Source organism: Amphibalanus amphitrite, unplaced genomic scaffold (genome assembly GCF_019059575.1).
Source record: "Amphibalanus amphitrite isolate SeventyFive unplaced genomic scaffold, NRLGWU_Aamphi_draft 000064F_arrow, whole genome shotgun sequence".
NCBI lineage: Eukaryota > Metazoa > Arthropoda > Thecostraca > Balanomorpha > Balanidae > Amphibalanus > Amphibalanus amphitrite.
Window position 1 is genome coordinate 780,979 of NW_024881560.1, and position 15,848 is coordinate 796,826.

Consider the following 15,848-nt stretch of genomic DNA (forward strand, 5'->3'; position numbering starts at 1 on the left):
CAGTCGACCTTACATCGGCAGGTGACAATATTAAAACATATTTGGCTCTACCGTCACCTTACTTGTCCAGCAAACACCCGACATTGTCTCGTGGAGCGAACACACCTTCCAGACAATTTCGTACGAATTAATCGTTCCAGGCCAGAAATTTAAATCAGTATATTGCATACTGAATAAGCAGCATGAGCATTAGGAACGTGTACGGCGGCTCACATCGAGCCAAAACACTTGCAATTAGTCATGCGGTATAACGCTCATTGAAGGGTAAAACGACCATGATGGGTCGATTTGCCTATTGTATTGTATTGTATTGTATTATATTGTGTTGTATTTACGACCATGGGCGATCCACGCATGGCGTGGCGATGGGCGCCTCACACCCTAGTGGGCGTATTATCTCAACAGCACATTCAGGACCAATTTTACCAGCCCGACATATGCTTAGTGAATGTTTAACAAGCAACAAAATGCTCAATATGTAGCTTCCATCCACAGGTTTGGCAAAGCTAAATTTCGTGGCTTAATTCAAACTGCACATTAAAGTTTTAGCAGCAAAGAAAGCATCAATTCCAGAAGAAAAATCGGCAAAAATGTACCTACTCATCCTTGTCTTAAGTTCAGAACTTCCGACATACAGATGCGAAAAGGAGAAGCAAGCAGGATCCCCATTGTTCTTGAAAATGGCTATTCAGTAGACATGTTATAACATGTCAAGCATCTCACACTTAGTAATAGGGGTGGGCGCTTTGCTTCACTCTACCCTTACTTGGTACTTGGTGCCCTTTGAAGCCATAAAAACCCGTTGTTATGTTCAGCTTACCAAAACAGCACAAGATGGCACAAGTACGTACCAGACGCCGCTAGTCTGTCTTCTTGTTTTATCTTATCTCATTGTACGCATTTACATAATTTTACATTTCATTTGAGTTGACAGATCATTCATTGTCGATGCATGTATATTGTATACCAAAACAATATAACACCTGTTGAAAGTCGATACCTTCATTAAAGGAGCTATATGTGTTGAATGAAATATGTTTGTATCATTCCCGGTGCAGCTTACATTAGTGCTTATTTTATGTTTTTGAATGAACTATTAGTATGCCCAATACGTGTGTATGTATTCAAACCATGACGAGATGGAATAAAAATCGATGCAACATCTAGCCGGTTCCGTACTGCTCTTTGTAACCTGGTGTTCATGTTACCCTTACTATAGTTCAGATGGAAATATATCGTCATTGAAATGTGGACGGACAAATACTCGAAATTCGTGACTGCCTAACTGAGGCAAATATCAGCGCTTCGCTTTATCTGACAGTACCTATGTTGAGAACCTACTTTATATGGCGGAACTCGATTAAATTCAAAACATTTTTTCGCTCTCACAGTGGCTGCAATGGACTCTAATTAGCATGAATGACGATGAAACACTGGAAAAACAGACGCACAAACACACAAACACAATAAACATTTGATGTGTGCTCCTGACATACACACCAAATGGTGTCCGACCGTCGCTGGCGCTCCTGGACTAATTCTGCAGCAGGGCGCCGAACTGGTGGTAGAGCGTGAGGACGCTCCTCTTAAGCGGGTTGACCAGCAGGTAGAGGAAGTTCTGTGGATGGTCCGCCTCTCGCGGGATCAGATCGCTGCCATCCTCCGACTTCGCCGTCACTTTCAACACCTGGCTGGTTACGCGCAGGCCGACAGAATCGCTACTCTTACAAACGCTGTGGAAAAAATAAAACTGTCGTTATGGGCGGCTCGAACCAACCAAAGGCTGGTGGACGTCTAACAACGTTCAAATTTTCAAAAATTGATTTCAAGTGAGTTCCCTAAAGGGTCCTGATAGTCGTATAACTTCATAAACGTTCAGCTGCAACGCCTGAGTGCCCTTATCCTTTTCTGACCTTGGCGCCTAATAGCCGTTTTGGCCAAATCTGCGCCTAATCTGCACCAAACGTGCACCAAATGTGTACCAGATGGCCGTCGTGAAAACGGTTAATTGTCACCAATCATGTTTCACCCAGAAGCTATGAGCTTATCATTGGGCCATTGCTATTTGCACACAGCTTAGCCGTCACTCTAATTACAGTACTCTCGTACCTGACCAGCTCCTTATAGATGAGTTTGGTGACATCCAAGTAAGGCTGCACGTTGTCCTCGTACTGGCACCAGCGGCCGCCCAGTGCCAGGTGGCGGAACAGGCGGAACAAGAACTCGGACTGCTCCGCCTCCGTAAATACGTCCTCGTAGTCGGATTCACCACCACCCAGAAGCTGTGATGTAAAAAGTACAGACGCTAGAATCAGGGCTGTACCAGTATCGGAAACCTTACTGCTACCAACGGACATATCTAGCTCCTGTCCTAGTTCTCATGCCCAGGTGTTATGCTACCACGAGAGCTGAGACGGGATGGGGGCCCAACAGTCTGGAACGGGACTCCGCCGGTGCGACACGGCCCGGTGTCATATGTGATACGACGTGGCCGACGCGGTCTGACGATCACGAGTCTCAAATGTGACTCCGCCGGGGCGACACGGCCCGGTGTTACGACGTGGTCGACGCGGCCCGTGAACGACGTGCCGAGAACGACGAATTGCGACCGCCGTATTTTATCCATTTTAACCGTCTCGCTGTCAATCAAGAATAAACCTTTACAAACTCTTTTTGGTCCTCCGGTTAACGAATCGAACCGACTAAACGCGAGCTATTACGAACTATCCGCACGAATATTCTGGTCCTCCGGGCCGGATCTGAGTGAATGAGTACGAATAACCACGAACAGCTACATTGAACGTGCTTTGCGGAAGAGCAACAAATTTAATTCATTTGTTCATTGATGCATATTTCTCGCGTGTGGTGATTGTGTCACTGATCAGTGATCAATCACAAGCACTAGCCTAAAAGAAATGTTAAAAGAAAGAGAACCAGCAACGTGCTAAAACAACTACATATGTACTTGTTCACATAGGCAAATTGTTGAAATACCAAACGAATTTGCCAATGTACTGCCTTATCATTCAATCGTGCTTCTCAGTTTCAAATTCGATGCAGCTTAACCAAGCCAGGTAGCATAATGAAGAGTTCAACGCTAATAAAAGTGTTGCGACAGCACATGACTACGACAAAACTCGAATGATAAATAGGGATTATTAATGATAATACTCTTAAACAATGAAACAGCCACATACCTTTCTGAGCTCGTCAGCCAAAACCAAGTCGCCGAACCACTCCTCCATGCACTTTCTGATGTTTCCGTTGTCTCTGACGATACCGCTGTCGGTCAGCTTGTCGAACAGGCGCATTGTGGTCTCTGTGCACGGTACCAGCTCCACGGAGACGGAGGCCGCTGGCACCACTGCGCATTGAATAAGGATTGCGTGAATAAGGTGTCATGAAACGAATAAGGATTGCGCAATGTAAAAACTTTGCTACTTAGTAGGTACTTATATACATACGCAGAAATATATAAACGACGCTATGTAGAATGTCGTGTGCAGTATGAATAATGTTACATATACATACCTATTTGCCTATCAGATGCGACTAGAATTTGCCATGGCAATTTCTAAATTCATCGCCCAAGCATCCATTGCACCATTGTCACGTTCAGCACAGGCAATCAACAACAGTGTTGAGCTTCATGGCACCTAACCGAATTCACACGGCATTGCTAGTTCCACTCAACGGAGATGGGTATCTATATAGATATATTTTTATCACTGTAAAGCGTTACTTAAAAGAGGATTAAGTTTCACAATATTTGATCTTACAATAATACAAATAAGTGCAACAAAGAAAAATAAATGCAACATCATACGGTAACATTGAAGATAATGAGATACACTGTTATTCATATACTAAGCAAACTATGAAACCGCATGGTCGCATGTAGGGTAAGGTGCCTAATTAGCGTCTCCCTTTCCGATTTGCGACCTACCTCCCTACAGAAAAACTAGCAGGCGAAAACGGGGTAAAAATATCGTCAAAAGGTCAGCCATACTTTGGTTATCAAATTAAATTATTTTCCAGTCGTCGATGTTTCTGGTGGGACGTTTCAGGTGAGTTTAAATAAAAATGATGAGTTTCTTATCCATAACGTGTGTGTTTGGGCCCTCTCTGATGAAAAGCGATGCACATTAGGATGATGCACCTTTTTTATTCTGAATCGACGTTCCTTCTTCAATTGAATGCCGTTTTCCCATAGTGAATCGCTCAACTGTGCACAGCATGGCGGTTAAAAATGTGTCGCAACTCATATTTCCTATTTGCGCCTGACATGGTCGCAAATAGCTCAAGAAGGGAAAGAAAGGGGAAAAGAGAGAAATAAAAATGAGGTGTTGCTGAAGCTTGCAATGTGTGGCAGGGGATGCCAAATGTCGTCACCGACTGCAGGGGTGCCGAATTCAGCGCGGACCTCGAATATCATACGAGATAGCCCGCAAAATTTGGGTTTCCGCCTTCTTTTCGCCTTTCGGTGCATCACGTGATCAGTTTTTACTTCCATAAATGTGTTGGATAAACGTTCCTGTTCGAGTGATTGAGTGCTTTGCGTATAGGTTACCTTTTTGAGATCATATTTCATCTTTTCAGGCGTCGCATATTTTGCCATTTTTAATATGGGGAAACCCATAGACTTATTAGCGACCCTCCCCGTTCGCTAATCGGGAAGAGTTCCCTATTAGCGTTTTTTGCAATGGTTTGCCAAAATGCTCACTACAAGTAAGTTAGTGAATATTGGGGCAGAAAATGACTATATTTTAATAGAAAAATGAACGGTCTCTCCGAAAATCAAGCCAGTAATACAGTGGCACCCACAGAGCGTGAGCAATGACGGTTCAAATTAAGGGGGTCGCTAATTAGGCACCTTACCCTAATTCAGACTATAACCAGCGTAAACTGAGGGTACTATAGAGGCACTTACTCAACGGTGACCATTTGTTAGCTTCAGTGAGAACTTTCAAACTCGCCAGGATCGTAGGCTCGGTTAAAAATTCCTGGAAATGGTTCAACATAATCAACAACTTATAAAACACCGCGCTCTATTCAGGAAATGCCCTTATGCATCAAAGAAGTGCGAACATTAACCTCAACATTAGACGTCAATAGTTGGGATAGTTTCTCGTAAAAATGCGTGTTTATATCCGTCACTATTGCCGGCATTTTTGATATAGCTTATAGCAGCTGAAAAGATCACACACCTGCAAGATGTAAGATCTTTGCTCATTCAGCATTGTTCATAGGCACTGAGCAAGTGATATGTCGTAACGCAGCAGTGAAGACGGAAACACAGCACATTTTTAGGCATCTTGCAATATGCATAAAGGTGCCCTTCATGAGAAGTACCTCACCTGCACAAATTCGACCCGGTTGTGAATGTCTAGATGTTTGTCGTAACAGAAGGCCTGCACCGATATTCTGTCACGCAACGACCTGAGAAATAGTCAAATAGTGCAGCCTAAAACAAAACCAGTAGGTATATAAGTTACTCCCTACCAATTCATGAATATTCCGTCGAGGAAACAAGAAAAACAGCTGTTCCTTGCACCTCCGCAAGATGGTCCAACACAATAAAGGGTCCCTGAAAAGAGTTTGCACCACCATTCAATTATTCCGTGACCCCGAACAACAATCAGAGATTCAAAAACTATTAATCCGCAAATGAGCTATGTTCCATAATTAACCATACCGCGAGTGACTGAGGGGGCGGGGCTCTACAGTCGGAAGTCCCCCTGCTAGGGGGGAGGGGGTCGGATGGATTCCCCCTTGTTTTTTCGCGAATAACTCGCGCAAAAATCGGTCGATGGCATTCGCGACCAAACTTTCAGCACCCCAGAGTTGATCAATTTTACACCCACTCTGAAATGTTTATGACGCTGCCCTGAACCAAATGAGCTTTGACCTGAGACCTATTTCTCGAGACCATGTTTGGCCGGAATCGCGATTCGGCGTGACAGCAACATTGTCCGCACGTTTCCAGTCTTTTTACTATTGTAAACGTTCAAACGTGTGAAATGATGTTGGTTCCATGGACCATGCACTATGGTGGGTGTCAAGGTCAGGTCAAGGTCATTGACCTTTGATGACCTTCGTTCACTTTTTCGAGTTTTACATGCTTCTAGGTTAGTTTTTTGGAGCTAGTTTCGAATTAAGCATCCATATGAACATTAAGGAAGTAGTTTTAGCGCCATCGAAACATGTTACGACGCCGTCAGTGGTGGTTGACACCTACTACGGATAGCCGGCAGGACGCCTACTAATTTACCTGATCTGACCCAAGCCGACCTGGCAAAATGCATGAAGGCATCAGCTGTGATAAAACTGAATGAAAATCGTGATCAGCACTCCGAATAGCCCGACAACAGCTTCACTTTACGACGTTCTAGCAGCTTACGATTTCCCCCACTTTTGGGTGATTGACCCGACCTGAAAGGTCAACCAATGACTAGGACCTTAAAAGCTGGGTATCATCGGTTCCTCTCGTCACAGGTAGCTCGCTCGTTCTTTTCCGCGAAGTCCTAGCTCGATCAGGGGCCGAACGGCAGGGGAGGGGGGGGGGGGCAATCGATAACACTACCTACAAGTTAGACGCTGTAAAACGCCGCACACAGGCGTGAGGGTTAATGCACCTTCTTTCGCTGCATTGCGCAAATGAGACATCTCATAAGACGGTGATGGTACAATTATAATAGGCGACTTGGCTTCTTCGTGCTTACCACTTCATCAGGCACTCGGATGCGTCCTTGTTTTTCATGAAGTTCCATTCCTTTTGGGGCATCAATCTGAACCTGTATGAATCAGGCTTTGCTTCCAACCCCATCTTGAGGCTGTGGACAAAACGATTTGCTATACATATGTAGTCAACAAAAATTGCATGCCGTCCACGCGGACCGCAGTAAAATATGCATAAGGGATTACATCCGAGGATATATGCACTCTGCTCGGGATTGTCACTGAGGGTCCGGCGCAGCGCCATCTAAGGCCACTGTGGACACCTTCCTATCATCCAAATCATACCAGTCAAACCAAAAGGCAAATAGACTATGCTGATATACCCTGATGTCACGGGGGCACACGGACGGGGGTCTGAGCCAAATGCTGGGCCAACTTCTCACCAATGAGGGAAGGGGGCCATGCCCCGGGTATTTCAAAATTAAGCGAAAAACGGTAGGAGGCAGGACTGCGGAGTCGATGGATTTTAGGGTGACTCCGACTCCGACTCCGACTCCGGCTTCAAAAATCGACTCCGACTCCGACTCCAACTTCGACTCCGGACGGTTCTATTAAATCCATATCATGATGTTGAAGCTCATAGGTAGGTAATGGAGATGTTGTTATCTTGCCTGAAACGATCCCTTGTGCGTTCCACGGCTTTGCGCTGCAAATATGTAGGTATTAAAAAATGCAGAATTAAAAATAGGTTCTGGGGAATTCACCGTCTTCTGCTTCTTTCACTGAAAACGTTCGTCGAAAGCAGCAAAATGACCTTTTTCGACAAAATCCCTCACATGGACGCCGTTGTGGTGCCTCAGACACTGGTGTGGCGCTAAGCCCACACCATTCACAGCACAGATGGCTGTGTGTGGGGCCCTTGGAGTTGTTGGTGCGAAATGCGAATGCTTAATAACCCAGTAGGGCCTCTCAGAGACCGACAAAGGACCCTCAGAGGCCGGTAACGGGCCGTATGATGCCAACAATGGGCCTTTACAGGCCGGCAAGTGAGGGCCGGCAGTATCTTCAGGAGCCCTGTGGAGTTCTTAGAGATCGGCATGGTACTCTCAAACGCCGGTGGGGCCCTCAGAGTCACCGGTGTAGGACCTACAGAGTTACCGGTGGCTGGCTGCCAGCGGCACCGGTGTGGGGCCCAGAGGCGCCGATGTGGGACCCTCAGAGTCGCCGATGTTGGGCCTCAGGCTGGTGTCTCAGGTGGCGGTGTAGGGCCCTCAGACGTGTCTGTGTGGTGCCCTCACAGTCGCCGGTGAAGACTTTCAAAGGCATCGTTGTGGGGGGTCCTCACTCCTCAGAGACACATGCATGGGGACAAGGAGTCTTCAAGAGACCAGCAAGGGCCAGCAGAGGCCTTCAGGAGCCCTGTGGGATCCTGGAGACCGGCGTGGTACTCTCAGGCGTCACTGGGAGGCCTCAGAGTCACCAGTGTGGGGCCCACAGAGTTGCAGGTAGGTAGCCGTCAGATGCGCTTGTGTAAGACCTTCAGAGGCGCCAGTGTGGGGCCCTCAGAGCCACCGCCGATGTAGGGTCTTAAGAAACATTGGTGTTAGTCCCTCAGATTGGCGTGTTGGGCCCTCAAAGGCGCCGGTGTGAGACCCTCACAGGCGCCGTTATGGGCCCTCAGACTTCAGAGACACTGGTGTGGAGCCGTTCCATGCGGGTATGGGCCAGGACCCTTATTAGAGCTGACGCTTAATAGGTCAGCAAGGTCACTCAGAGGCCAGCACAGGGCCCTCAGAACTCAGAAGCCGGAGTGGGGCCCTTATGGAGATGTGTGATGTGTGGCGACTCAGGAGCCCGTGACTCCGTGAGGTGCTCTCACGAGTCCTGCGGGTTTTATCTTGTCGAAATAAGGCACGCTTGGACCCTGAGCGGCCAATTGGCACTGCAGGGCCTCTCGGGCCCATAGGTCACCATGCATCTAATGAGGCGGAACGCGCCCCTTGTGCCCGCCCCCCCCCCCCCCGGTTACGATGCACTGGCTGCGGCCATACAGGTAAATCATATTCTAACCGTCCCTATTCCCAAGCATAGGCGGCGGCCGATTCCTGGTTCGGCACCGGCAGTCAGTCCGGGCGACCTTCGCACCAACAGGGAGGGGGAGTAATGGATACCCGTCACCCCTAAGATCTCGAAAACGAAGCCAACTAGCGGCAAGCGGTAAACGGCACTCAGTGGCGCGGGAGCCGGGGGGGGGGGGGCTAGCGGGGGCTGGGCCCCTCCAGCTTTTCGGCTGGAGGGGGGCCGGGGGGGGGGGGGGGGCTCGTAATGTATTTGAGCCACCCAGCTGGAGGAATCGAAATCGGAAATCTACCGACATAATTTCATAGATTCGACAAAGCTCACTCAGGCCATTTTCAGGTCAGATAAAATTGACGTCTCAGGGTCAAAACTCAAAAGTTGACCTCAGGTCACGTAACCTCAAGGTCAAAATACATATCGTCCGATTCGTCTTGACAAGCTGAACACAATGAGCTCACCCGTCTTGACGACGACGGCGGTTACCGAGAAACCATATGGCCTTGGAGAAACCTGCGAGAAACCCAAGCGAGAAACCAGGCGAGAAACCCGGAACGAAACCACCTCCAGTCCCGCCCCGGACGGACTCACGGTTGTCATGGAAACGCTGTGCTCCCGGAAACTCAGACTAGTGGTGTATAACGTATGGCACAAGACTTCAGCCAGAGTTATAAACGTATTGTTAAGAAAATGGAAAAGTAGCCAGTCATTTTGATTTATTTAACAATACACCCACTAGCTATGTTTTATAGGATTCTATTTTAAATATTCCAGTTTTGCACCTTTTATGACGCAGCTGTGGCTTTTCTAATCATTTAATAAATAATGTGGTAACTGGGGTTGCCCAGCAATTTGAGTTTAAACTTGCGGTTAACAGCATGTTGCTTGGCAACTTACAAACAGCGTTTCTTTGCAGATCAGGTAAAATGCCTACATTTATCCCCACACACAATACCTTCTAGGGCACTAAAGGGTCTTGCTTTGGTTTTGGTCTTGCTTGCATATCAACGAGTTCTACAGCCTTGTTTGTGACACATTAGGAAGTTAGGGGTAAGCTTTCCGTTGAATATTTGATAGGTACCTACCTAGCTGGGTAGGTGGTAAGTACTGTGTGTACTGTGTAGGTATGTGTTAGGTAGGTAGGGCACCTAGCTACTTGAAGGGAATAGCTCACTCTTCCGATTTTTTTTTCAATGGATTTATGATATTTATGATAAAAATTATCAGAAATAGAAAAGAATCTTTTGATAAAAAGGATTATATTCTATATTTTAGTATAGAGAGAACTATATTCTATGTAAATAACGTTTCACGCAGAAGCTAATTATGCATTAACCAATCATATTGCATAGTTCAATCCTATTAAGCAGTATGCTTATTGGCTGATGATGATGTGGCTGCATTCCCCAGCAAGGCATACATTCCTCTACAAGGCACTCTTTACGGAACAAGAAACGGAATATCTTCGTCTAGGGTGATTGTGGGCTGTTAAAGCTCCTGATTTGTGCTAGTCTCAGCTCAAGCTATGGAACTGCTATTCCAGTTCAAAATCCTATGCCAAAAGTGAACTATTTCCTTAAATAGCTGACCATGCTAGTTTTGGGGTAACTTCTGTGCCAATGGGCAGGTAATAAATTAAATTTTTAAGTTACCATTGAAGTAATCATATATGTATAAGCTTTAATTGTCCATGGTCCAAAGCAAGCTCTTCATATAATCATTTCAAAGATTCGCTTCACTATTCCATTCCCTTCCTTATTTTCATTTTTATGTTCAATGATATTAATGTTAAGGAAAAATATTTTTAGCATGACTGCAGCTGATTGATTTGTTTCCTGTTTCCAGCATACCAATTACCAATGCTGGCAATTTAGTATGCACAAAGCATAGCACCATCTCATTCATTTTGCTGACATTTATTGACACAATATGACAAATGATTTACACTTGCAGTCATGAACCCAACAAGCAATACACTGCACCAGCCTCGCATGACTTAGCATTATTGTATACAGTTACCACGCTGGTATTCACATGTGAACCTACATAACAGTGCGTAGGCTCCTCATATTATTCTGAGGAACAGAAAGCAACATGTTGCGACACCTTGTGACACTGGCAGGTCCCGGCCATGACACGGATTGGGGACATCTGTGTAGTGTATAGGACATTTCACATTCTGTCATGTCCCACAAGTCGTCCTGACAATAGTTAGCCGTATATGGTGGTAATGTGGCTTTGCAGACTGACCAGGGACGTTTGAGCCCTTAAACGATAACAGTGAACAGCACAGATGTTCCATTGAATTGGCGCAGCACAGATGGTTAGGGACATCAAGCGCGCTGCAGTGCTCTTAGCTCGAGGCACTCGAGGCTTTGCGGTAATGGAAGAAAATCTGCCTTGTTGAGAGGTTTTATGATGTTTGCTTATGAATGTGGGAATATTTACGAAGGGGCGTGGGGTATCATGGCTACTCGGTCCCATCATATTCACCATGGTCATAAGCTGTCAGTGTCCTTTGTCGACAGTACCGATGCTTTGCAACTAAGGGGATACAATGTTGTAACATGGATATACAAACAAAATGTCGGGTCTTTACCGAACATTGGCATGCATGGGTATTATGGCTCAAAGTGAAACATTGAGCATAAAACCATAACACCATTAGTCCAGTCTATCACAGATTTGCAAAAAAAAAAATCACAAACATGACTGCATTGAAAAGAAACAAAAACACCCATACGAAGTCCTCAAAACCGACTAAATGAGACTCCAGTTCGAATACAGTCCCCTCCGATTAAGTTATCCGAGAGCATTCCACACTCGCTCAACGTCACGGCAACTTTCTGCACTGAGCTGAGAGCATTTGACAGCGTGGGACAACGCAGGTTCAGTCGGTCACAGAGCTCGCCATCCTCGTCGACTAGCGGCCGCCGCGCCAACTGGAGTTACATGTGACTGACGTAACGCTGACAGTGGCGCCACCGTCGCCGCCTACACGGTCACCTCGTCGCCGACACCGGCGGACTCGGCGACCGGCGTCCGCCCGCGGACTCCCACCGGAATCTGGCGGCGCACACAGTTCGGCTCGAACACGCTGCGCGCGCTCTCAAATTTGCGCGCAAAGTCCACAGCGGCGCGTGGCGGAGTGGCCTGGCGCGCGGCGTCCGACGCGGCGGGCGTCACGGTGGCCGGCTGGGCGTGCACCAGGTCTCCCGCCTCACTGGTCTCTGCCGCGGCGCACTGTCCGGCCTCAGCCGGCAGCGTCTCACTGTTCTGCTCGGGCGCGCCGACCGCGGGTGCGGCTGCGCTCTCCTCCGGGGGACACTGGCGCTCCTCCTCTCCCGCCTCCTCCGCACGGTCCTCCCCCTCCTCCTGCCGCGGCTCTGTCCGATCGAGGCTCGGCGAGTCGGGTCGGGACGCCGGACCGGCGGCGGGCGCGCCGTCCGGGTGCGGCGCGCCCTCCGCTGCCGGAGAGGTCGGCCGCTCGGTCGGGTCTCCCTCACTGGTGGCGGTCTCCTCGGTCAGCCGCCAGACGTCGTAGCAGCCCGAGTCGCGGATTAGCTCCGAGAGCAGCGGCTGGCTGAAGTCGCACAGTGGCTCGGCGCCGTACGCGTCTGCGGACGGTGAGACGGTGCACGTCAGTCGGGCTCGACAAATAGACACAGCTGGGCTATTATTATCATTACATCATTAGCATTATCGGGAACATCATTAGCAGCAGCAGCACGGGTGGACGCGCTCAGCGCCTTATTCTGTACAAGGTGGTAGGGCTTCGGGTGTTCTCACACAGGTGTACAGCGGTTTTACGAACTGTCAGAGGCAGAGCTTTCTGATATGTCGTGCGTTGTATTCGTTTTCACCGACGAAGGCATTCCCTGGCCCAAACGTCCGGTAACAAAGGATTGCTTTTGTCGTCTTCGGGCAGATGCATTATGCATATTATAATATGCATAATGCATCTATACCTCATATTCTATAGAATATGAGGTATTTCACTGATGCTACATATGGTTGACAAAATGTTATCAAACTACCAGGAGGTTACAAATTAATGCGAAATAAGGTTTACGACTTGGGAGGCTGACATTAACTGTCGATTAATCTCACAGACCCGGAACACCATGCACTGCCGTTTAACTGGGTGGGGTGCCTCAGACCGCGATAATATGACGCTGGGGCGAGCGGTAACGAGCTTATGATTGGTGGTATACCTACCTACCCAGTGACGCCCTTTCGCACGTTCGCCCGCCTAATGAAGTCGCCCCTGAAGTTGTGTTGCGCAACGCACGGATTATTATCTTGTAGCGCATCTTAATGTTGTAAAATATCCCATCAACGAATAACTGGTGCTTTTGCGGGAGAGAATTCACACGAATAGTATTCCATCGCTTCACTCCCAAGATAAAAGATAGTGGGTATAATAATTGTTCAGTATTGTTAGACATATTTATGAAATCAGTTGGCCATCATATTTCATAAAGTGGGTGATAACTAGATAAAACATCGCGCTTGTATCGCCTAGCTTTTTTAATCATGATCAGTTTTCGTTTAAAATGCACAAATTATGCCATTTGATATTTACATACAACTTCCATCTGAATGCGTTTAGTTGCAAGGGCAAATTGTAGCTCGACTCTCGTACGAGTCGTCAATGCACTTTTTTCGCCGGTCCAGTTAATGTTGCCAGTTGCAAGTCCTTTCGTATGTCTTTGTCCCCCGAGGAGGCCTGAGAAACTACTATATAAAGGACAAGCAACGCATAAGCTTTTGCATTTAATGAATGTCTTCATTATTTATTCATGAGTTGGCGCACCGTTCTCAGCCAATTAGCCTGTTGTTACATTGGCATAATCGCACGTCTGTCAGTTCTGACCTCCGCTACCTCGGCTTTAAGCTGTCTTACCTGGACTGAGGATTGGCAGTCGGAGGTAAAACCGATAAAAAGATTAACATATAGATTGCACCGCATTACACGGATGTCTCTCAGCCCACTATGGTTTTACATAGACTTGGTATTGGCAGTCGGGAACTTTTTCGACGGGCAAAACATCTACCAACTTTCCGACTAAGCTCGCACGCTGCCACCGAAACGCTCGCTGCCACCGCTCTCGCACACTGTGCGGTACTTTTTACTACACAGTGCAATTCTAATTTGCCAATTTCCATCAGACCGTACACCCTGCGCGCCACTCCCGGCCGTTCTTGGGACTAGCCGCCACCACTGATTGGACAGAGCATTACCGTTTCCTGAGTCACACAGTTCGACGCACGGACTGTTGGATAAGGTGGTGAGCTTGGGCCTTGTATGGGGTAGTGAGCGATTCGCCGGGGATGGGGTCAAAGGGCGACGCGAACTGCAGACCGCGGAGGCTAGGGAGACATGGTGACAACCGTGACAAAGTCACAAAACCGTGCCACCGACCGCCAGAGGCACGAAGTCGCGGGGTGTGAAGGATATGACCCAGACGAGGTCAAGTGTAGGTAGGCACTCTCAAGAAAAAAGGGGCCAATTGCCTACATAGCTAGCTCCAAAAAACTTGCCTATTTCGCCGGAACATTATCGTTTTAAGTGCGTAACGTGATACCATCAACATTCATACTTCACTGCCACTTTCCACCAGAGAAGACCCGCTAGTACGCACCTGGTCCGGCAGTGAGCACCTGGGCGGCGCCCAGCAGGCTGGAGCGGTGCTCCGGGTCGACTATGCCCAGGTCGGAGAGCTGCTCCGCCTCCAGCGAGTGGAAGTCCTCGACGCTGTCAAACCCGTGCAGATGGAATATCGAGGCGTACTCCTGCCGACACAGACGGACAGGGTGGTTAGCATCGTTAGCATTGGGTTAGCAAGTAGCCTTGATTAGCACGGGCGTGGTCTAGCGAGGATGATTATGGCACTATGACGAGTTTACGGGTACCGACATGACCGGTAAACTCGAACGGATTGTGAAAAATATTTGCTAAATGTGAAAGGATTTGAACTTTTTCCCGTTTTACCTAACTGCACTGTTCCAATTATTTTGTGAACCAATTGATGGACTTTATCGGCGTTCTTAATGTCAACTAGAAACCTACTACCTATATGTATGTATGTATGTATGTATTGACGATCAAGAGCAATCCACAATCGGCGTGGCGATTACACTCCGAGTCCGAGCTGGTTGAAGATAACACAAGAAATAGGTACCTACACAAGAAAACGCACACACTTACGGATACGAAATACACAACGCGAACGCCGAACACGCACATACTTGGTGTAACCCGCACGAAGCCGCGTTCATAACTATGTACACACAGACTCGTTTGCCTTTCATAGTCCAAGAGTCATGAGGCTAGCTACTATGGCTACTCTGGCTAGGCTTAAGCCCCTTTTTTACAGCACGGGCAAATCTGGCTGGAGGCAACTGCGTTAGCTCGAGGGGGAGAGTATTTAGGAGCGCCGCGGCACGGTAGGCGAATCTACGTTTTCCGGTCTCTCGTCGGGGTCGCGGTAAGTGGAAAAGGTGGTCTTGGCGAGTAGACCTTGCTCGTGTTTGGGAATTTTTGGAAAATAGGGTCGCGATCTCCTCGGGTTCACCTCTCTGGATGGCCTTGTGCGCCGTGATAAGGGTATGGTATTCAGCCATTGTTTTAGGTGCCATCCAGCCGAGTTGGTCCCGGAGATGGGAGACATGATCAAATTTACGGCGACCGAAAATGACTCTAGCGGCAAAGTTAAGAATTTTCTGAATGCGATCGAAGTTCTTTTGGCTACCATTACCAAATACGGAGAGACAGTACTGGATCCGTGACATGACGAGAGCCACCACTAGTGTCTTGGTGACACCGTCGGGGAGGTAGTGGCGGACATGGGAGAGGCCAATTAGGAGACCCGTGCATCGGCGACTGAGCTCGGACACATGCGCGTCCCAGGACAGGGTGCCGTCGAAGATAACGCCCAGGTTGCCCACCTGCTTGCATGGCACTAGTTTGGTGTCGCGAAAAGAAACGGTGAAAGCAGGTATGCTTCTCAAATTTTGCCGACTGCCGAAAACCATGAGCTGAGTTTTAGCAGTGTTAACTTTAAGAGCATTTGCACTGAACCAATGGTCGA

The 15,848-nt window shown here is 47.9% G+C and overlaps 2 protein-coding genes across 5 annotated transcripts in view; both read right to left on the reverse strand.

The window, feature by feature from the left end:
* Window positions 1-938: 938 nt before the first annotated feature.
* On the reverse strand, window positions 939-9,348 carry LOC122378745 (cilia- and flagella-associated protein 300-like). The gene is made up of 7 exons (XM_043360200.1): window positions 9,216-9,348; window positions 6,723-6,833; window positions 5,358-5,439; window positions 4,931-5,003; window positions 3,198-3,364; window positions 2,110-2,282; window positions 939-1,733 (listed from the first exon to the last, which is right to left on the reverse strand). Exons 2-7 carry the CDS (start codon window positions 6,824-6,826, stop codon window positions 1,535-1,537), a joined length of 798 nt encoding a protein of 265 aa, XP_043216135.1. The 5' UTR covers window positions 6,827-6,833; window positions 9,216-9,348; the 3' UTR covers window positions 939-1,534.
* A 1,306-nt stretch (window positions 9,349-10,654) lies between these two features.
* Window positions 10,655-15,848, reverse strand: part of LOC122378746 (SAM and SH3 domain-containing protein 3-like) — a 65,876-nt gene continuing 60,682 nt past the window's right edge. For all 4 annotated transcript variants that reach the window (XM_043360201.1, XM_043360202.1, XM_043360204.1 and 1 more), the window contains 2 exons: window positions 14,400-14,550; window positions 10,655-12,371 (listed from right to left, as the gene is read on the reverse strand). In XM_043360201.1, coding sequence (XP_043216136.1) covers window positions 11,749-12,371; window positions 14,400-14,550 — 774 coding nt within the window. In that variant the 3' untranslated portion in view covers window positions 10,655-11,748. The remainder of the gene's footprint in view (window positions 12,372-14,399; window positions 14,551-15,848) is intronic.

What these genes read in the sequence shown, in the direction of transcription:
- LOC122378745 (XM_043360200.1), bottom strand. Translation starts at nt 6,826, where the DNA reads ATGGGGTTGGAAGCAAAGCCTGATTCATACAGGTTCAGATTGATGCCC. An exon ending in TCCGAGTGCCTGATGAAGTG is followed by an intron (nt 5,440 to 6,722) that starts GTAAGCACGAAG and finishes ACTATTTCTCAG; the next exon opens with GTCGTTGCGTGACAGAATAT. An exon ending in ATCTATAAGGAGCTGGTCAG is followed by an intron (nt 1,734 to 2,109) that starts GTACGAGAGTAC and finishes TTTTTTCCACAG; the next exon opens with CGTTTGTAAGAGTAGCGATT.